Source organism: Temnothorax nylanderi, unplaced genomic scaffold (genome assembly GCF_030848795.1).
Source record: "Temnothorax nylanderi isolate EJ_2023f unplaced genomic scaffold, tnyl_v1.0 TNYL_tig0317_pilon, whole genome shotgun sequence".
Classification (NCBI taxonomy): domain Eukaryota; kingdom Metazoa; phylum Arthropoda; class Insecta; order Hymenoptera; family Formicidae; genus Temnothorax; species Temnothorax nylanderi.
The window spans coordinates 46,373-68,077 of NW_027249379.1; the positions used below are offsets into that span (position 1 = coordinate 46,373).

At 31.7% G+C, this 21,705-nt stretch overlaps 4 protein-coding genes across 9 annotated transcripts in view; 3 read left to right on the plus strand and 1 right to left on the minus strand.

The window, feature by feature from the left end:
- Nucleotides 1-3,228: 3,228 nt before the first annotated feature.
- On the plus strand, nt 3,229-5,059 carry LOC139781134 (trypsin-like). Its single transcript, XM_071719960.1, has 4 exons — nt 3,229-3,284; nt 3,590-3,902; nt 4,408-4,705; nt 4,806-5,059. The coding sequence occupies exons 1-4, from the start codon at nt 3,233-3,235 to the stop codon at nt 4,968-4,970; spliced, it is 828 nt and encodes a 275-aa protein (XP_071576061.1). The 5' UTR covers nt 3,229-3,232; the 3' UTR covers nt 4,971-5,059.
- Nucleotides 5,060-5,172: 113 nt separating this feature from the next.
- Nucleotides 5,173-9,769, minus strand: LOC139781130 (carboxypeptidase B). 2 transcript variants are annotated; one of them, XM_071719956.1, is made up of 6 exons: nt 9,335-9,769; nt 9,029-9,223; nt 7,472-7,579; nt 7,104-7,237; nt 6,622-7,020; nt 5,173-6,275 (listed from the first exon to the last, which is right to left on the minus strand). In XM_071719956.1, the coding sequence occupies exons 1-6, from the start codon at nt 9,597-9,599 to the stop codon at nt 5,913-5,915; spliced, it is 1,464 nt and encodes a 487-aa protein (XP_071576057.1). In that variant the 5' UTR covers nt 9,600-9,769; the 3' UTR covers nt 5,173-5,912. The 2 variants fall into 2 exon arrangements, with proteins under 2 accessions (XP_071576057.1, XP_071576058.1); XM_071719957.1 differs by lacking the exon at nt 7,472-7,579 and having other exon boundaries at nt 9,335-9,766.
- Nucleotides 9,770-10,759: 990 nt separating this feature from the next.
- Nucleotides 10,760-14,393, plus strand: LOC139781135 (peptidyl-prolyl cis-trans isomerase, rhodopsin-specific isozyme). Its single transcript, XM_071719962.1, has 5 exons — nt 10,760-10,984; nt 12,615-12,822; nt 12,920-13,122; nt 13,323-13,462; nt 13,983-14,393. Exons 1-5 carry the CDS (start codon nt 10,931-10,933, stop codon nt 14,077-14,079), a joined length of 702 nt encoding a protein of 233 aa, XP_071576063.1. The 5' UTR covers nt 10,760-10,930; the 3' UTR covers nt 14,080-14,393.
- A 314-nt stretch (nt 14,394-14,707) lies between these two features.
- Nucleotides 14,708-21,705, plus strand: part of Piezo (piezo) — a 31,572-nt gene continuing 24,574 nt past the window's right edge. For all 5 annotated transcript variants that reach the window (XM_071719948.1, XM_071719951.1, XM_071719953.1 and 2 more), the window contains exons 1-2: nt 14,708-15,109; nt 19,999-20,091. In XM_071719948.1, coding sequence (XP_071576049.1) covers nt 20,028-20,091 — 64 coding nt within the window. In that variant the 5' untranslated portion in view covers nt 14,708-15,109; nt 19,999-20,027. The remainder of the gene's footprint in view (nt 15,110-19,998; nt 20,092-21,705) is intronic.

Sequence of the window (21,705 nt, forward strand, 5' to 3'; positions counted from 1 at the left end):
TTTCAGTTTTATATCTTTTGCGAAAAAATGATTTTACTGGCTATACATAAATTTTCTTTCGCTTTAAGCTTTTATAACTTCTGTCTTCTTTACTTTTCCAAAATAAAGCTTAATATAGTTCGCTTAAGTTTTGGTATTTCGATTTTAAAAAGAGAAGGTAAAAAATATTAATGCTTGCTAGAGATATGCTAGGGTTAATAAAAAGATATAGAATTTTTAATGTGTCTGCATAATTCTTCTTCGGAAAAAGGTTTCTGATTAAATACAGGAGTGTTAAATTCGATGTAAAACTGTGTGTCGCGTCATAATGCGCTGTTATCCCATCGTCATAAAACCACGACGCGTGTTTATGTACAGGGTGATTCACAGAAATACTTGTACTTTGGTGGTGAGTTCTTCACACTTAAACAAGAAAAAAACTTACTTGTAATAAATGGTTCACTTCAGTGCTTTTAGTGCAAAACATGAAAAATAACTTTATACTTAGTATGATATGAGACAATTCAAGCAAAAAAAGAGAAATACCAAAGAATATTAAAAGATGCACTGCAATTAATGATTCACGTTTACTTTATGCTAATAATATTATTAGCATAAAGTAAACGTGAATCATTAATTGCAGTAAATTTACTTTCATTACTTTCATATTAATTGTCCAAAAAGAAATAAAATGGTTATCATATTGTCTTCTTTACGAGGAGATGTAGATGTTAGAAAAGAATCAGATATCGTTCAATTTTATAATTCTACTAAAGAAGGCATCAACACATTTGACCAAGCATGTCGTGAATACATGTAGCTACTTCACGAATGTCTAATCGCTAGCCTATGAGATTTTTTTGTGCTATGTTAGATCAAAGCGTTATTAATAGTTATATTTTATATAGATTTTTATTATATTTTAAGCGGAGAGAACGAACTAATGATAAAATATGTGTTTTTCGAAACATCAGTTAAAAGTTTATGTACACCATTTATAAAAAGTTGCTTGCGTTTATGTTTTAAAATCTCTCCTGAATTATACGAATTCAAACGAAAAGCATCATTGAGGAACGAGATTCACAAGATATCGAATTATACACATATCATCCCATTACTTGCGAATTAACTAAACGTGTAAGATGCAAATATCGCCTTCCCTTTAATAATACGTATGTTTAATTTGTTTGTTCTCGATGCTTTCTTTTTAACTCACGATGCGAGAAGCATCGCTCGATGTTAAGCGAACAATGTGCACCAATAATTAATACTTAAGATAATTTTTTAATTTTATGTTTTAATGACTTGTCTGCAAAATATGTTAGTACAGTATGAATAAGAGAGAGAGAGAGAGAGAGAGAGAGAGAGAGAGAGAGAGAGAGAGAGAGAGAGAGAGTAAGCTCATTAATATGTATTTTTCTGTAAACGTTTCTTTATCCATAAATAAGTTACAAAACTTTTAAAGAAACTTTAAAATATACTTAACCTTTTGCAGTTTTATATTTAATTCTAGAAAAACATTTTTTTCAATAATATATTACAACCTTATATTTTATAATACTGTAGGTTGTTTTAAACTTTTTTAAACGTAAGTATCAGTTTTATATTTTTTACTAAAATGTGATTTTTCCGGCTATATAAAAAGGAAAATTTTCCTTCTCTCCTTCGCTTTAAGCCTTTATAACTTTCCCTATTTATGGTTCCAAAATAAAGCTTTGTACCTAAGCAGGTATTTCAATTTAAAAAAAAGAAAAGATAAAAATATTTATACTTTTCTGAGATATGTACAGATAATGGTACTCCCAGTTTCATGAGAGTAACACGTATACAAAAAAATAGGGATAGTAGCCTAATATAGTTAATAAAAAGATATAAAATTTTTTAATGCATCTGCACAGTTTTTCTGGGATAAAGTGGTTTTTGATTAAACACAGAAGTGTTAAATTCGATGTAAAACTGTTTGTCGCGTCATAATGCACTGTTATTCCCATCGTTATACCAAGTACGGCGCGTCATTATGTGTATGTATTACACACACACACACACACACACACACACACACACACACACACACACACACACGCACGCACGCACGCACGCACGCACGCACGCACGCACGCACGCACGCACGCACGCACGCACGCACGCACGCACGCACACACATACGGACATTTTTTAAAATTACGATTTTTCGATGTTTTAGAACATTTTAAACACATTGGCATGGAAAACTAAAAAAAACAATTTTTTCGGTTTTTTCTACCCCTATTTCATATATAATTCTTTAAAATTTGGTTGATTAGACCTAGCTTTATATACGATCAAAGATCCATATAAGAGGTTTATGAAAACAAAGCTTCCTCTATGAGGAAGCAATAAATTCACTCTCTCTATCATAAACCGAATTATTGTTTTTCCGTATCCTTTACATATTTTTGTTGAGGGATAATGATCGATCATAATCAGATAACGACAATACAAGAAGTTTATCTACTGTATGATCCATCATAATTGAATTGTAGCTTAATTGGTTAAAGCTAAAAAAATGTTTTATTGTTATTATTTAAATAACTTTTATAGTTGATTAGCATGTTAAAACCGTGATTTAAACAATATCGAAACAAATAAGAAGAAAGATTAATTTCTAATTAATAATAATTTTTATTATTGTTATATTTATTGTTTCTTGTTAAATTTAATTTATTTCAAAGTTACAACTATTATCAGAATAATTAAAATATGCATTATTAATTTTAATATGCATTTCTTATTACTATTGTCTTAGCTGATATTCTTGTTTGACTTATTGATAAGCACTTTTTTCTATATATAAAAAAAAAGATTGATTGAAATGAGTAAATAAATAAATTAAACTTTAAATATAAAATGTGGATAAATAATACATTTTCTTTCTTTATGTAACTGTAAACTTATACATTTATACATTCTATATCAGTGTATCTCATTTTATAGAAGCCATTTCTTATGGCAGATTTTGTTATATTGCCGATATACAATATGTAGGACTAGTAGCATTGTTCGTTAAAATTAGCTGCGACGTACTATTTGATTCAATATTGATATCAATACAATTAAGTCGTAAGACTGTATCTACAGTAAATTTTTTTATCATAAATGAATTTTCGTAGATTACAATGGATTATCAGCGAAGCGTCATCATTGATCGTTCAGATATCATACTGAAACGAGTATAAAATACCTTCAATTCGTGGGTTTGATATCAATCAGCGAGATGTTTTCCAAAGCAATCGTATCCTTTGCTCTCCTAGCAGTGGCAATCGCCGGTAAGTCAATTTTCTTGATTTCTACAACACATATAATTTGGATAAACCCATTAAGTTACATTAAAAAGATAAACACATAAGAAACTACTCTTATTAAAAAGTTTCAAATTTATTATACAAATAATAATAAAATTATCATCTCCTTTCATGGATTATTAAGCAAGAGAAAGAGCAAAACTTTATAGTTTTTATTACATTATTACAAATTCTTCTAATCATATTTCATAGAACTATCTTTGGTGTGTTACGATCAACTTCTTCTGGCGAGAATATATATTTTTTAATATTATTAATTGAAATTTTAGCGACGCCAAGGCCCCGAGTCGGTCTTCAGATGCCGATTTTGCCGCCTTTTTCATCTCAGATACCGGGCCCAGATATACAGGCACCGGAAGGTGCTTACCCGTACATAGTTTCCCTTCACGCATACTCCCAGCACTTCTGCGCCGGATCCATTTTGAACGAGCGCTGGATCATAACTGCAGCACACTGCGTTGAAGCACTTTCTTTTGCAAATTATATTAGCGTCAAGGCTGGAAAGCACAATCTACGTTCTAATGAGCCCAATGAACAGACGGTCAAAGTTTCGCAAGGTTTTGTACATGAAAAATATGGGGGGTAAGTAAAACGTTGAAAAGCAATAAGTACGAACAATTAGTTTTTATTCGGATTAATGTCCGTTTAATATATAATTAATGCTGTATTTATAACTGACTTGTAATTGTGTATATTAGCAATCTAGAATATAATGTTTTTGTTACATCAATAATTAATCAGAGTCGCTCTATTTATAGAATAAATTACAATAATTAAAATTACTAATAATGATGCAGCATATTGATATTTCGGTTATCACTTAATATTTACGATATAGAAAAACTGTATATCAGGTAAGCGATGAAGCACGAAAAACTATATCTCAGATAAGCGATGATGCATGAAATAAATCTCGGGATCTGTTATGTTTTATATATACAAAATATTTCCGTCAACTCTGTAGATTATTATTAGTTTTCCACTAATACTACAATTCTTCTAGTATTAGTTTAAACACAATTATCTTTATAGGTTCATAATTAATAAATATATAATTTTATATTTGTATCGATTTTCTAAATTTCAGTGTTGTTGGCCCATATGACATTGGTCTGCTTAAGCTTGCGTCCCCATTGAAGTTGACGAACCGAGTACAAGCCATCGAGTTGGCACCACCAGAAAGTGACCCATCGGGAGAGGCATGGCTTGCTGGATGGCGCTCCACCTCAAATAACATCCCGGGAATGCCAGCAATACTTGAGCACTTTCAGAAGGAGTACGTCGATCGCGATGTTTGTCACGAATCCGTCTTGCGCTTGACTGGATCTTCTCCCGTTCATGAAACCAATGTCTGCACATTGCACGATGAAATCTCCGATTGCATTGTAAGTTCCAGACGTTCAATAAATTTAGTAAATCATTATAGCAGAGTAACGTCGCCTATTAACGTGGCGATTTAATCAAAATCTTTAATACCACTTTTAGGGTGACTCCGGTGGCCCTCTAGTCTCGTACAATGGACAAAAGCCGGTGCTCACTGGAATAGTATCTTGGGGTATTATGCCATGCAGTACTCCAGGCGCGCCATCCGTGTACACCAGAGTGTCCAAATTCAATGATTGGATTGCGCAGAAAATTGGTAGTTATTAATGTCGGCAATATTGACAACGTATCACTGTATACCGATGACGAATTATTATACATTACATATTATTCAACGTAAATAAATATGCAGTATAAATGAACAATGATATTTTTTATTCCAAACTTACATGAAATAAAAACTAATTATGTATAATAGTAATTTAAGTAGTAATTTGATTGGATAAAGAAACATTTATGGCAAAAAGTATCGCTATTTGTATTCTTATTTTATTTAACAGATAACAGTCATAAACAGTTATTAAATATATACTTGTTTTACTTAATCTTAAATATATACTTGACACTCGCTAATATACAATACATATTTTAATATATATATTCTAAGTAGTTAATTGTTATAATACATATAGAATAAAAACCGTTCTAGAATCCAATAATTAACATTGATATAAAATAAATAATTGTTAAGAAACCAAATTTAATATTATGGAAATTAAACGAAAATTTAAACTTGTGCGAAGATACATTATATCTTCACGGAATATTCAAGATTCAATAAAACACAAATCGAATTAAATATATCTCCAATTTATATCCTTTAGCAGATAAATTTAAATGCAACAGATGTAAAACTATTGTACTACGTAAAGAGTTGTTTTCAGATTTTAATTAAAATTTTTATATATAGGGATATATTTATAAAGTATCGCAAAAAAGCAATTCTGCATAATATACAAATCCTATACGAAATCCTACCAAATAGCTAAAGAGAATTTTTTCTTTATATAGCATAGTCGACATGGTCAAATCACACGTTGATAATATAAAGATAATGTACGCTTATAGTAACGGCGAATGTTGAAAGTTAAGGATTCCTTGAGGTTTTTATACAGTATATAAAATACAGAAGTAAATCAACTGGCTAGAAGACTTACTACCCTAGTCAAAATTTTTCAATCAATTTTACACGCATAGTCGGCAATCCAATTACGACTTCTTTACAACTTCTGTGATTGTTTGTATTGCGGCAAGCGCTTCCTTGGCCGTCGGAATGATGTAACGAGCTGGAAGTATGAAGCCGTATCTGCCAGTGTCTCGCAGTTCGATCGTGAATGCGTACTTGATCTTGAGCAAAGCCTTGGCCCAGTCGTCAGAACCGCCAGCGGCAGGATACAACGTTATAGCGCTATTCCCGACAGTGTACGCGGTATTATCACCAGCTGCCTTTTTCATGGCTTCAGCTGCTTGTCGCCCTACTAAGTCAAGATCGCGGTAATCAGGCGGCAGACGTTGGTCATATCCCCAGGGGTACAGTATATACTGTCCATACGAATGAAAAGACAAATACGCCTGCAAGAGAAAAGTAATGGAGTGCTATAGTGTAGAATATTTCAAAATTTAATAATAAAGTTAATATATGTAAAATTGGATTGTCCATGAATTTTGATTGATATAAAACACTCTAATGTATATATATTTATATATTTTTGTAAAGTATTTTGAATTAGAAATTTTATTTAGTCTAGCTATTAGTAACTATTATGTTTAAGATGTTAATTTAAAAATAGTTCTCGGTAGCATTATTATAACTTGACGTACAACTCGATGTATTCTTCAAAAGTAGCGCGAATGCAAGAAATGCCAACAAAGTAAATAAAAATTCGCTAATTACTGCGTACAAAATTTATTAACTAACTTTGAAATCTGCTAAACTGTTCTCGAAGAAATTGCGAATGGCGTCAGTTTCTGGCTCGGAAAACGGTTTGTTGCCTGGGTACGTGTCGTGACACATATTTCTGCTGGTTCCTTTTCCACCCCAGCGATAGCCAAAGTTCCTGTTCAAATCTATGCCCGCGCAATTGACGCCTTTCCTTCTGTTCTTCCTCCACAAACGATCGGAAATGAATGTATGCTCGTATCCGTCTGGATTCACGACCGGCAGGATGTAATAGTCCGTTTCCAAGCTTTCGCTGTTTTCAACCAGAAAGTCAATGATATAAGTCACAGCTGCCGGTGAAATCCATTCTCTCGCGTGAATACCGCCGTCGATCCATATCGCAGGTGCGTTCGTCTTACCGTTACTGATTCTTAGAACCTTAAACATTCGTAAGATTTTTAACACTCGAACTTCTCATCAGTATAAAAAATACAGATGTTAAAATTAGACGTGGACGATACCTTGAGAGGCCGACCCTCGATGGAATTACCGATGGTCTGAATGGAGCATACATCGGGATAAGTTTCCGCAAGATAATTCACGTAGCCGTGAATGTCATCGAGGCGATGATAGCTAGTCCACTCCATTCGATGACCTGACGGATATACCTTCAAGATTATTCAGAGATTGCACGTTCCGTGCTTTCGTGCGCCTGTATAACAACCGCTTCGCAGATTCAGCTCTCGACGCAATACAGAAGCAAGCATGGCATTTCGTTTATTCAATTATCATTTTATAAAATATAATATTTAATATACTTTATATTATGTACATTTGATACATCTCACTGAATCGACGAAGCGGATTATACGCGTCTGGTAAAGCTCACCCCTAAAACGCCAAGGACCACCTACACCATGTACACTAGCGGGATAACGAAGAGGACGAGGACGTGGATACCTACTTCTGACTCCCTGCCACCACCAAGCGTAACGAGCTAAAAAATTACTGAAAACCTCACTTCGGTGACGGAAGCGATGCGGCCGTTACAATAATTCCCAAACGCTTATACTTTAATTATTCCAACAGCCTAATTTGCGTTCCAACGACTTTCCGACTTTTCAGAACAATACTGACTGTTTGCAAAGCTCTAGTAATTTCTCGCGCGAATTGAAAACCAAGCCTCGTTGAGCCCGTCCTGAATAACGGCATCGAGATCAGATCGAACGACTATGCAAACGACCGTAAAAAAAAACCGTCGAAACGTCGCGGAACGCCTGTACGTGCGAAGACTACGCGTGTATTTTATACACGCCTCACAAGTAAAGTATAACTGCTAATCAGCATTGAATCGGAACCGGGTTACCAAATGGGATTCACTCGAGGCCGATAACCTCGATTCATTTCCAACTGTTTCCCTTTGAATAGAATCGAATAATAATTTGACACAATTAATTAAAGCATTAATTCCTTTTTAGAAAATATGTATTCCGGTCTATGATTTTTACGATAGTTCTCACACGCATACACATACACGTATTGTATCAACGGCACAATTTTCCAACGATGACATAGTGACATATAAATGATAATAAAATGTACTAATAATCTTTACTATGAATATTAGACTAAACTAGAACTCTTCGAATTGTCTTAAACTCGTAAGTATAATAGACAAGAATTTTATCTAGTATGTTTACATCAGTGTTAGGACATACCTACTGAGTTTTCACATAACACACACAAAATTTGACCTACGTAAGTTTACTGTGCGCTATACATGATGTCTCAATTATTACAGATGAAACAATGAAATAATAGAATGATATTATCAGCACTAATTTTTAAAAGATTTATTTTAATTATTTAGTTCGGATTTTTTAATAAATAAGAAATCAAATAAATAAAGATTATTTAAATTAGTCTAGTCCAAAATTAATAACAAGCCGTAACTTGTAACGAATCACTTTCGAATGTATCTCCGAATAAGGATTATCGACTCGTTTTCATTAGCTTCCTTCGCTATGACCGACTAAAGTAACAATCGAACAATAGCTTCTTCCGTGACTTTCATGAGTGTCAGTGTCAACAAGTCTAATTATAAGATGGTTGCTTCTTTTATATTATTAATGAGAGTGTCAAAAAGTGAAGATAAATGATAAAGAGCGATGTCGAAGCACAAACAATAAGCAGCGATTAATCTCGTGTAAGCCCTCGATGAAAATTAATAAAAACATTCAGCGATGCTTGAATATACCAATAAATGTCACTTTACATTAATATTAATAATATTATTATTACTATTTAAATTTAAAAATCTCCCTTAAATTTAAAAATTTCTCTTATTTTTATTTGTTTCTAAAATTATATCGCTGAATGATTTCATAGTATATCAGTTAAGAAATTATAAAGTTTAATTGATATAATTGTAATAAAAGCCTCAAACCTTTGCGTCCTTCGAGCTCTTCTTGCATTTCCATTGAAAGAGGAGTGTTCTCTTCTTCAATCGCCTCTTGCACATCATCAATCAAAACTTGATAGTTAATCCCGCAATCTTTCAGAATCGACTCGACGTTATCAAGCATATAGCTTCTTATGAAGATATCGGCAGTCGACGGTTCGTTCGACCATATCGAATATGCTATTTAAAAAAAGGGCTTTGTTTAGCTGTTTGTCCTTCTAATCGTTAACAGTACATTTCGAATTAGACGTAAAATTATGTGTTTTAATATAAATTTTATTTATTACGTACAACCGTATTCGTCGTAATGCTGCACCAATTCGTTCACGGAATCGTTGTGCTTGTAGATCCTCCACACTTGATCCCCTTCGTAAATAACTCGTTTCTGCAGATCATTTCTATATACTGGTTGACCGATATCACTACCGTAAGCCACAGCTTCTTCTATTTCAGAATTTACGACAATGGTTGCATCAACGACGAAGACGACGATCGCCATCGTCATCAACGTCACCCATTTCGTGTGCTTCGTTCGTAGCTGTCTGCCGTTGTCCATTTTCGTCGGAACTGTTCTTAACAGCGGAATACACACAGCTTTTATAATACGCAGCACGATCGGTGATCGGGAGTAACGGAACCACTCGATCGAGGGTCCGGGGATTGCCGAATCCGTTACAATCGTAGCGAATTCAGTTCGAAATGGATACGTACTGTTCAAGATTCTAGAAGGACAATAGCTAAACAGATAACATATGTAATGCTATTTTTTTTCAAAAGCATTTTTTTCTAGCAAAATTAGTTTCATAACTTGTCACTTCCAGCGAGGAAGACAAATAACAAAGCGAACGACAGCTCATCAATTTTACCAAAGACAAAAAGTTTATAGTCTAGCGAGCCCGTAAAGGCCAAAGATTCGTGTATCATAATTTATTAGTAATTTATTAATTCTTGTTTATTGGAATTTATTGTAACGAAAATATAGAGGGTGGGCAATCAACAATCTTAAAAAAAAAAGCTAAACAGAGACTTTTATTTATGTAGCATATTCGACACATACGTCAAAACACACGTCAACCGTCGATATAAAGCTAAATAAAGCTAAATGTATATGTTTAGTAACATCGAATTGATATTCAAAATTCAAAAGTTGAAATATCAAGGGGTGAAATATCAAATTCTGATCGATGATATGAAAAAAACAGTCGAAGCAGAAACTATTTCTCTTTCGCTAGAAATAATGTTCTATAATTGCTGACGTTTAAATTAGGGATCTTAGTCTATACTCTATATAATAGAGATCGGTTAAATTCTTTTGTCAAAACTAAATCAATTCGTTAAACAATTCTGTAAATTAAATTGATAAAAATGAGAATTTTTCTTTACTTTTTCTTAGAGCTACAAAAACTACTACTTAATTAAGTAAAGAAAAAAATTATATAATATAAAATTTATTTTGTTTATTACATTATGGCTTTTATAATTTATATACAGAGTTCTATATATAAAAAGATTTTCCAAAATTATTATACGAAGAAAATAGTAAATGTCAAAATCTTTTGTTCTATTTAATTTATATTTAATTTAATTTAATTTATTTTTAAGTTACATAATTATCTATAGACTTGAAATGTTATTGTGCGTTGCAAGAATTCGTTACTGCAACTGGCCTATTAATGTACGGCTATACTTTATCCAATTTAGAGCGCCGACGCAGCTCTCGACGACGGCGCAAATCGCGGGCAGACACGCGGCTTCTGCACATCCTTCTTGCATCGTTCTTATACCGTTGCGTCGCAAACGTGTGATCGTCTTGATAACCGATTAAAAAATTGAAGCCGCAACATCCGTATTATCTCAGGACAGCGTTTGGGACAAAATCGTAAAAGTATGAAGTGCCTATTGACGATCGTCGTTCTCGTGGCTATTGCCTCGATCATTAAGGTACCGTTTGCTGTGTGCTTAAGACGATTTTATTATATCTTCCCTAACCGTAATTGCTTTTTTGATACCGTTAATAACTAACGTTGAAATTAATTGTTTATTATAAAACGACCTTCTACCTTTTTTACCTGTACAATATTTTGTGTCAAATTGCGACTAAACATTTTTATGACATTTCGATATTAACTCTTTGCATTGCACGCATTCTTATTAAATTTAAAAAATCTAATTTATCGCAAAATATTGGGCTACACCGAATTTTTATTGTAGATATCTTTTTGAGAAATTTGATCAAAAAAGAATTATTTTGTGAATTTAATAATAAAAATTCTATATCCATCGTATTAGTATCGACATGATAAAACTTGGATGTTATTTTATGATAAGTTATCTAATTTGAAACTTGAGAAATCGCTTTATATATAGAAAGTAGAAATAAATAGATAAAATAGTAATAGGTCAGACGTGTTACCTTTATACGTCATAAGGTTTCTTTTGGTCGTTTCGATAGACGCATATGTGGCTTTGCATGAGAATAACTCTTCTGCAAATGTATATGTCATTTTAAATGCAACTCACTGTAAATCGTGCGAATACGAATTAATTTAATAACTCTATTCTGTATCACTTCTGCTAGCTTCAAGCAATTACAATATTCAAAGTACATTCAAATAATAGTATCGATAAGATTTGCAACACATTCGAGAACTTTTCATAAATACTAGAGACTCAGATAGCACGCATGTCTAAAAGACATCGTAAAGACATCTTCAAGATAACTTTTAGACATACGTGTCTCTAAAAGACATCTTAAAAACGTCTTTATGACGTCTTTTAGATATGCGTGCTATCTGGGAACATAAGCGTAAATAGAGTGTCTAAATAAAATCAAAACTTTTTGCGTTGCAGTCGAACTCAATTCATATATCTATAAAATAAAATATAATAATAATTTAAAAAATAAAACTTAATTAATATCTGGTTTGTTACGTAATGTTATGTAAAATTTTGCCAGTATATTTTAAAGTAGAAATAAGAAAAAAAATATTGTATAAACATAAGTCCGGAAACATTTCGTTAAAATGTTATAACAAAGATATTAAGCAGATTTATACAAGATTAGACAATGTTTATCCAATTAATTTATCCTATATAGTTGCATTTATATTATTTGAAATCATTGAAGATGATCAGTTTCGATGACTAAACGATCTTAATATAACTAATCTCGAAGTGTCAATATATGTATAGTACAATTTCATATTAACACACCACCAGTATTCTCGAACAAAGATTATGGATTGACGAAACAATGCTCATAAAAGGAGATGTTTTCAATTTCCGTATAAACCAGTTTAGACAGAAAAAAATCCATATATGCTTTGCGACAATCAGCTTACCAACATCAGTTTTAATGTATGAGTGGAAATATATGATATCTGTGTTTATCTGTGTAGAGGACATTTTAAGATGCCTATTTATACTAGATTTTTCAGTATCCTTCCAACGATATTGTTTAATTTTAATATCTAGATATTGATTGACATCAAACATGGTTTTATTCTTATTTGTAACAAATATTTATTATGCAATGCATAGAAGATAAATAAGTAAAAAATTTCTATTTTAGGCGGAAACATTCAGAGTCACTGATCAAATATACTTTGATATCATGATTGATAATCATCCAGTCGGCAGGATTGTTATTGGCCTGTTCGGCGATATTGCGCCAAAAACGGTGAAAAACTTTATTACTTTTGCTACCACTGGTGTTGTAGCCGGGAAAAAATATGCAGGGACGAAATTCCATCGCGTGATAAAAAAGTTCATGATTCAAGGTTACGCTCTTGCACTTTTGATTAGAAATTATTTATTTATTAAATATTGCACACAATTAAATTATCAATTAGATTTGTAATTACGCGTGTGTTACAGGTGGCGATGTCGAAAATGGCGATGGTACCGGTTCTATTAGTATCTATGGCAAATATTTCGACGATGAAACTTTCGAGGTGAAACACAGCGGGCCACTGTTCGTCAGTATGGCAAACGCTGGAAAGAATACCAACGGTTGCCAATTTTTCATTACTACTATAGCAACACCTTGGCTAGACGATCACCATACAGCATTTGGAAAAGTAATAAAAATACATGAAATTATACAATACTTAATTTATTATCTATTTGTGTTTCACACATTTGGAAAAGAATCTGTTAGACGACATTTTTTTACTTATAATTTATTATTATACAATATTATTATTATTTAAATGTCTTAATGCATTTTGATATACTCAAGACACCTTTCCGCTAATTTTAAATTATTTTTTTTTTGTAGGTGGTTAGCGGTGAAGCTGTGGTTTTCAAGATCGAACAGATCAAAACGGATAGCGATGATATTCCACTCGTTCCTGTAATAATTTACGATAGCGGAATTCTTCCAACGGAGCCATTTACTATATCAGATAATCCTTACGAGTAATTTAATATTATCGATGTGACCTTAATGTTACTAATTTGTTCCCTTCCCCGAGCCTATAGTGCTACGTTGCGCTCTCCTTTATTAATTACAAACTGTACGTTGACAATTATCTTTGCATAATTTGAGAGGCGTAGTTATCACAATAATGATTAATTACTTGAGTAACATTAGATGATGTATATGAAGTTGGCTATAAATATTTTTACACGCTTTAATAGCTTTATAGGCTTTCCTGCGCACAGTTACAATTTGTGTTATATTTCTAGGCACAATTTATATTCTTGATTGTTTTATGTTATGATTGCGCAAATGAAAAGACTGCTGAATAGACATAAATCTAAAAGTAAACGTAAAAATTGCAATACGCTGGAAAGGTAGATTAAAAATATATTCTTTGATGTATTTTATCCATCTTCATCTATTTTACGTATGTCTTTATCTGGACAAATAATCTTTTAGTGACACGGCTGAGTTTATAAATTCATTAATGCAATATTAAAATGTGCATATTTGCAGTGCATGGGCGTGGATTAAGGCGACTTGCGTACCATTGGGATTTAGCTTCTCGATACTAGCGGTTTTCCATTACATGATGAAACAGTTGGACGTCTGAGCGACAATCTTGATACGAAAGACTGATATTCGAATAACGAATTTATCCTTTTACTTGATCTATAGTAGATTTTATATTTATTATTGTATATAAAACTATGTATAATTGTACATTACTTATATGTATCAATCTTATAAAAGAACTTATATCACGTATAGAGCTGATATAACGTATAAGCATATATGATTCGATTCGATAACACGTGCAGAAAGGAGCATCAAGCGCCATCTCTTTGAAGACCGTGATATTATCATTCAAAAATTGCTTCATTTACTTTGTAATAAATTAATAAAATGCAAAAAAAATAATATATACATTTAACATTCCATCATTTATAAACTCATATCCGCCCGCCATTATGATAGTACAGTTCCAAAACATATACCGCTGTAAAATTCACACGACGATTTCTTCATCCTCATCACACGATAATATATACATTAAATACGTAAAGAAGAAAGAAAAGCGAAGAAAAATGTTCTTTTAAATTAAATTACGATTAATTGTATTGAACGGCGAGGAAGAAAGAATATCGCATTATGAGATATAGCGTCGATGACGCACAAAGTTATCGCGCATGCACACTACTTTGCCGAGTAGATGCGGATATCGGAGTCAGCCTTGGCTAGGCTTCCCCGAACGGCCAAATCAGTCGGTGGCAAACCGGCGTCGATCATCAGACGTCGGTGGTCGGCCGAAGTCGGCTGTAGTCGTACATGTAAAAGAGAGAATTCAGGGTCGGTCGATGATCCGTCGATTTATATAATAGAGATGACACGTGGACGTACGTGAGTGCTATCGTTCATAAAGTCACGAGGAATTACGCGGTAATTGAGTGCGTCGTGAACGCGATGAGTTTGTCGTTGAGAGGATATCGCTAATGGTGATGGTGCATTGCTCTCGTGATTGCTGAAAAGCGTGCCGGGAAGCGCATGTTGCTCCCTTCCAAGTTCGATCGGTCTGAGAACAGCTGGGAGAACGTTCTTGAAGGGAGATGCTCCGAAACGGTGTTTGAGCGTGCTCGTATAAGGTACGCTTCGTTTTCCACTACAATGATTTTACATCGAGGCCTGCAGCGCAGAAATAACAGCGTAACGTTTGGCAATTCTTGCTTCGGTATTTATTGATCTTTGATGTCATGAAAGCAGATCTTCGATGAAGGAAGATTGCTTGGAAGGCATCGCGAGAGCGTGTTTTGATTGAGCTGTCAAAGAGATTGTTTTCTTTAATTAATAGATGTATAATATCTAGAAATATCAGGGAAAAAAGCATGACTTGACAGATTGTATATGCGTTGTCAATAATTTCAAATAAAATAGTTGGCATCAGACTTGGAGTTTCCTCTTCTATAGTCACAAACCTGTTGACAAGATTTCTTCGATGCTTGCAAATCGAGTTTGAAATTATGAATAGAATTAAGTAAATAAACTTATAATCGTGGCTTTAATTTTGATCTGTATATATAATGAATAGAATTCAATGAATGAGTTTGATAATAAGTTTGTAAGATTTGCTAATATATATAAAAAAAAATTATATAAAGCACGTTAATGGCAAAGTTAGTAGAATACTCATTGTAGGTGTAGGATTGCGTTATCGCGTAGTATCAGCATTGTCGGCAACAATTACAGTAAACGGAAGCGTGAGCCACTGCGAATGTATGTGCCGTGACCAAGGACGGTAGTTCGCGATGCTGTGTTGACTCAGATCTCATATGTAAAATAAAAATAGCTCTGCGTGAACAAAATTTCTACGAAATTTTTTTTACAACTGAAATAGTAGTTAATATTTTTCAGTATAATGCGGTCAGGTTTTTCATATTTACACTTTATTTTTAAAAATAAGCGAAAAATTTCTCAATAAAATAGATAAAAGACAAATTTAAAAACTTTTAACTTTTAAATTTATGTAATACAAATAATTATAACTAAGTAAGAAGTAAGTAAAGTTTAAATGTTCATTCACGATTACGGTAGATTATTTATATAATGCAAAGTTTGTTATATTTATGTGTAATTATACATGTTATAATATATAAGTATACCGGTGCATATAAATATTGATGAAAATAGTTTAGAATAAGATATTACACTTTAGTTTTATTTTACATTATCGTACAAGTATACAAGACTTCTCATGTACATATATGTACTCATTGTCTGTGCGTGCCAGATATTGTAACAAGAAATACAAGAAGATTCAAAACTATGTTATCGCAATCTCACTAATCACTGTGAATATATTAAACCTTGTGCTTTATTTTGATTGGATTATTTATTAATGAGTAATAAAGTCATTTTACTTTTTATTTTGTTGCTCTAAAGCTTTATATAATTCATTTCTTATTCTCATCTTATTTATATAGTTGCACAGTGATATTCGAACTATATTATGATAATTAATATCATTTAGGATTAGCGTGCAGCTACGCACGTCAGAGAAGTTAAACAGTCAATTAATTAATGAATATCTGCCCGCAATTTCCTGGAAAATCTATTTTAGTATCTCTAATATATTTTTTCAAACTGCTTCAAAAAAATAATAAAAAGAACCAATCTGCAAGAAAGATTCGTAATTTTTATACATATTTTACAAGTTGAGTAATAGTTTTAGACATCGAGATAATTTATCGCAATCATCAAAAACGTAAAAAAATCTAGTGCAATGTTTTATAGCACAATTTATTCTTTAAATGTGATGCAATCTCTTGATTAATCCCTCGTTATGGTGCGCGATACGTATCTGTACACAGAACACGTCAACTCGGCACGCAACTTGCACATTTTGTATTATATTACTATACGTACCACGAATTTCAATCAAAACATAGTCTTCTACATCAGAAGGTAACAAGAAATAAATATCAAATGATATTAATAACAAATTAAGATATCCGTGACAATGAATAGTTCACATTTTTTGTTCACACTATTACATTCAAGCGAACATTTACTTAGCATTGATTAAAAATAACTCTGCTTATTAAATCACAGTTTGACCAGACAGAAACAATTATTGGTGATGCGTAATCAATGATGGTGACAATAGATGTCGACGATTTCTTCAGCAGCACGATAATTCGTTATTTGCTTATTTGACCGGTTAGAATTTGTTTTACATATAATAATTCATGCTATTGTATCCACGAAAATTAAGTTTAAACAACCTATTACTGCACGAATAATATTACAACATTATGTTAAATAATATAATAAATTGTATTTAATAAAATTTTTATTACATATATTATTATATGTAACATATATGGCATTGATTACATGACTGTAAAATTCTTTAGACGTTTTAAGTAAATAAAAAAACAGCATGCCATTCAAAATTTTAATAAATCTATACATTTGCATAATTGATTAGCATACTTGGAGTATTTACGATTCAGGCAGAGTCAAGTCAGATGAGTAATTAAAATACCACACACGTAATACATGCGAGAATTACGTGTAGATATTCAATGAGTATTTTATTTACATATACATATACGTAAGATCTCAAAGTTCTTAAGATGAAGTACTTTCGAAATTTGCGCATCGAGAAATGTATATAGAGAGGTTATCAATAGCGACTTCAATATCCTGATAAGAAAACTGTTATATTTGTACATGAATCATGCACGGTATATATGCCGTTGTCAATCATGGTATATTATTTATCAGGGAACGTTGCTCCACCCACAATTCGTCTTCTATACGCAATCCAATAAGTAAAGCCGTTAGACGCACCTTACATGTTATCTTTGGCAGTATTCGATAATATACTTTTTCTTTCATAAAAGAATCATAAGAAATCTTAAATTTATACTGTGTTAAATTAGTAATATTTTATGCTATCTTCATTAATTTATTTTCTCTACTTCATAAGTAGGCCATATTATAAAAGTTAGATAAATTATAGATCTATTGTAATTATAATATCTTCTCAGAAAATATAACTTTGCAGATGTAACTTTCCGTATAGATTAAAAAGGAATTAAACGCCCGATCTAAGCAAAACTTAAGAGAAAATATCAACGACCAATAACGAGCATAACAAGGTGTTAGTTTAAAATATCGAGTGCTCGCAACTCGTCGCGTCGCGTAAAAGAGTCACGGTGCGGTCTCGCTTCGCGTGTACTTGGCGCGAGACACAACCGTGTCTCTTGATAAAACACAAATTTGTTTAAAAGAATAATATAAAAAATTTTACATTTCGACTTTATACTTATGTTATAGTCTTTTTCAGCAATTAAAATGTAATGTAAAAATAGAAAAAAGATACATAATTACAAAATAAATAGGAGAAAAGAATAATAAAATAACAATTGCAATGTTTCGGTGATTAAAATAATATAATAAAATAATAGAGTAAAACAAGCGCAAACGAGGGTGTATTAAATAAAAGCCTGTGACAGAAGTCAAACACATTGTCAAAGAATATAAAAGTAAAAAGTTAATCTGGCAATAATTAAAAAAATTAACAATAAAATTTGTCACTGATTCAAACTGATATTACAACATTATTCAACGTTTAAAAGCACGAATAAATCCAAAAATATCCCGTATTAGTCTTTTCTCTAAAATTATCTTTATAGATAATTATATTACTAAATCATTACAGAGGATTATTCTCAAATTATTATAGAAGAGTATTATTAAATTGTTATTAAGGAAATGATACTGCTACATCACAAGACTAAAGAATCTTTCAATTTTTAAAAGATATAAAAAATAAATTAGTTTGTATTATTTACTAGGTTTATTTTAAAAATATATTTCTAAATTATACAAACAAAATCGAATTATATATTGCGATTAATAATAAAAGCAATTAACGCTGCTTTTAATCACCGCATTTATTCTATCGTGTGTGTGATTTACTTCTTTTATTTTCTTTTCTTTTTCACGTATTACACCATAAAGGCTGTTGTCAGATTGCATAGTAGAATTATAAAACGAAGTTGATTGATATCGCCCATGGTGAAATAATATCGTCACGCAACGTCATGTGTTTTTCCCTCCTTCTGCCGCATACACCATTCGCGTTCACATCTTCATGCGATAAAAGCGTAACCGGCGCACCTCTCAACGATGTCGTCCCTATGTAATTGGCCCGTAATTAAGGTGGGCGCGCCTCTTTTTGTTGAATCCTCTCACGACCAAAAACATACTCGGTCTCATTCCCAGAATTGTTTAATGGCAAGTCATTTCGGTAACTTTCAGCTGCCATTCTGTCCCGACTACTTAGTAGTCCCGTTACACCAGGCACTAGCCAAATAACTGATAAAATTGTTAAAGTTGCATTTATTAACAATAGGATGATTGTAAACTATAATTATTATCAATATAAGGTAAATATACCAATGCCAGGACACTTAAGACCTATGTCTTAACACCTTTATCACTTTAGTTTTTAAATAAGTATAACGGAATTAAAATCAAAGATAAAAATATAATACAAGAAAAATATTTTTATCTTTGATTTTTTGATTTTAATTCGCGTTATAACTTATTTAAAGGACTAAAATAATGAAAATGTCTAGGCATAGGTACGTGTCCAGGCGTTGGTACATTTACCTTAAACTATTATCATAATTATTAATTGCGTGCTGTTACATAAAGTTGAGAAAATTTCATGTTGTGTATAAATAACTTCAAGTAACTTCAAATGCAGTTCATACTATGGCTACGATGGCTTGAGGAACATGTCATGTGGAACACGGCGATGAAAACCGGTTTATGAAAAAAAATTTTCAGGTCTTAAAGGGTCAACGCAATCGTAAAGCGAAGGGCATAGCAGAAGCATTGTGGTTTGACTCCGATAGCGTTTTCTTGTTGATGCCGAAGAGTTTGCAATCATGGAGAAATTTGAAAAATGCTCTCATCAGGTGCACATCCGATCATCATGTCCCTATTTTCTTTGTTTCAGGGTGAAAGGCCATCCAGACAGCTCAAGGCATGACGAAATACTGGTTGAACGTAGCCCTTCTCAGGGTTGTTCTACCAGTCATCTTAGCCGGATGTAAGTCCCATTTGCATGACTCTTTCTCTATTCTGTTTCTTTTTTTCGCTTATGTCTTACAATCAATAAATGGTTCACGCGTATTTTGATGACTTTACAATGATAGAAACGACTAAAGATAAGATAAAATATTTTCACACATGAGATTTACATTATCTTATGTAACTATTGCATTTTTTATGTATTTATATCGGCCAGATCAACCAGTTTAATTACTGATTTTTATAAATTTGCAATTAAACACGTGAAATATTCCCTACAAAAATTTTTGTAATTTTCTAACAAAAAACAATTAAAAAGGAAATGACATATAAAAAATAAAACAAGTTTAATTTTGTACTTTTCCTTCTTCTATAAATATTAATTTCTCTCTAATATTTTGCTTAGTATCTTTATTATTTTTAAAATAAAAATATTTCTAAAGATTTTAGAAATGTTATTTTAAAATTAAAATTTCTTTATTGCTACAATATTGTTATAATGTATTTATTACAAATATATCTGCTGTAAAACATGCATATAATTAAAATTAAATGAGAGTATCTTACTTAAAAAATTGATTGTAATACGAAAACATCTCTTAAAATCTTTGGCATAATAAATGCATCGGTGATATCATATCTGTAATCGACACCATTCTTAATCGAATAATAACTTTAGCTTGTTGGTGGGCAGTTGTAAAGCAATAAAAACACGAAATGCCAATTTATCACTGTTCGTATCAGAATGACTAGAAATAAGCGAGAGTTGCGTATCGAGGAATCTTGGATTGACTGCCTACACTTTGCATAACCATATTCACTATTATGCTAATTGATAGCAGAGGAAATAGCAACGTTTCACGATATGTAACTTCGTCTGATAATTGCGTGTTTACTGCTTATATTTTGCATACCATTTTATTTTTCCGCTTATTATATTTTAATTATCTATAATATATTTTAAACATCAATTGTTAAACTTTTACACATTAGTCAAAATATCGACCTTTATTTCAAAATTTATTTAAAAAATTTTTGATTAATTTCTTATTTTATTTCCTTGATAAATAAAAAAAAATCTATTAGAGATACACTCAATAAAGTTACAATAAATACTTAATCCTGGCATGAAATATTTAAACATTTATATTGCCCTATATAATATAATTAACTAAATATGTGCGCATAAATCAAAAAATACGTTAATAAATTTAATCAAGTAAATTATTTTATTTATATATTAATCCCTCTATTATTGGCGAGAAATAATGCCGTCATTGTTTATCAGTGCGTTATCTCATATTTCACCACATATGAGATTATTCACAATATGTATCGCAATATACATCGCCATTATTATTTCTCTTTATATTCCGTATTGTTTAAACATTATGCAAAAAAGATTTGGTTAAGTATAAATTTTATTAATCATTTCCAACAGCTTTATCTTGCGAAACATTATACGACGTATTTTATTTATTAAATATTAAAAAAAATAAAAAGTAATGGACTAAAATAGATTATTCGAAAAATATATTCAAAATCTAAGTTAAATAATGTATATAAATTAATTTAAATATACACATTTTTCTAAATATTTAAACTAATTCAATTAATGCCAATTTATACACTT

Coding starts and splice junctions, on each gene's coding strand:
- LOC139781134 (XM_071719960.1), top strand. CDS start 3,233: ATGTTTTCCAAAGCAATCGTATCCTTTGCTCTCCTAGCAGTGGCAATC. Junction 3,285..3,589: donor CCTAGCAGTGGCAATCGCCG/GTAAGTCAATTT, acceptor TTGAAATTTTAG/CGACGCCAAGGCCCCGAGTC. Junction 3,903..4,407: donor GTACATGAAAAATATGGGGG/GTAAGTAAAACG, acceptor TCTAAATTTCAG/TGTTGTTGGCCCATATGACA.
- LOC139781130 (XM_071719956.1), bottom strand. CDS start 9,599: ATGGACAACGGCAGACAGCTACGAACGAAGCACACGAAATGGGTGACG. Junction 7,580..9,028: donor AGAGCTCGAAGGACGCAAAG/GTTTGAGGCTTT, acceptor GTAATTTTTTAG/CTCGTTACGCTTGGTGGTGG. Junction 6,276..6,621: donor ACAGTTTAGCAGATTTCAAA/GTTAGTTAATAA, acceptor TTTCTCTTGCAG/GCGTATTTGTCTTTTCATTC.
- LOC139781135 (XM_071719962.1), top strand. CDS start 10,931: ATGAAGTGCCTATTGACGATCGTCGTTCTCGTGGCTATTGCCTCGATC. Junction 12,823..12,919: donor AAAAAAGTTCATGATTCAAG/GTTACGCTCTTG, acceptor CGTGTGTTACAG/GTGGCGATGTCGAAAATGGC. Junction 13,123..13,322: donor ACCATACAGCATTTGGAAAA/GTAATAAAAATA, acceptor TTTTTTTTGTAG/GTGGTTAGCGGTGAAGCTGT.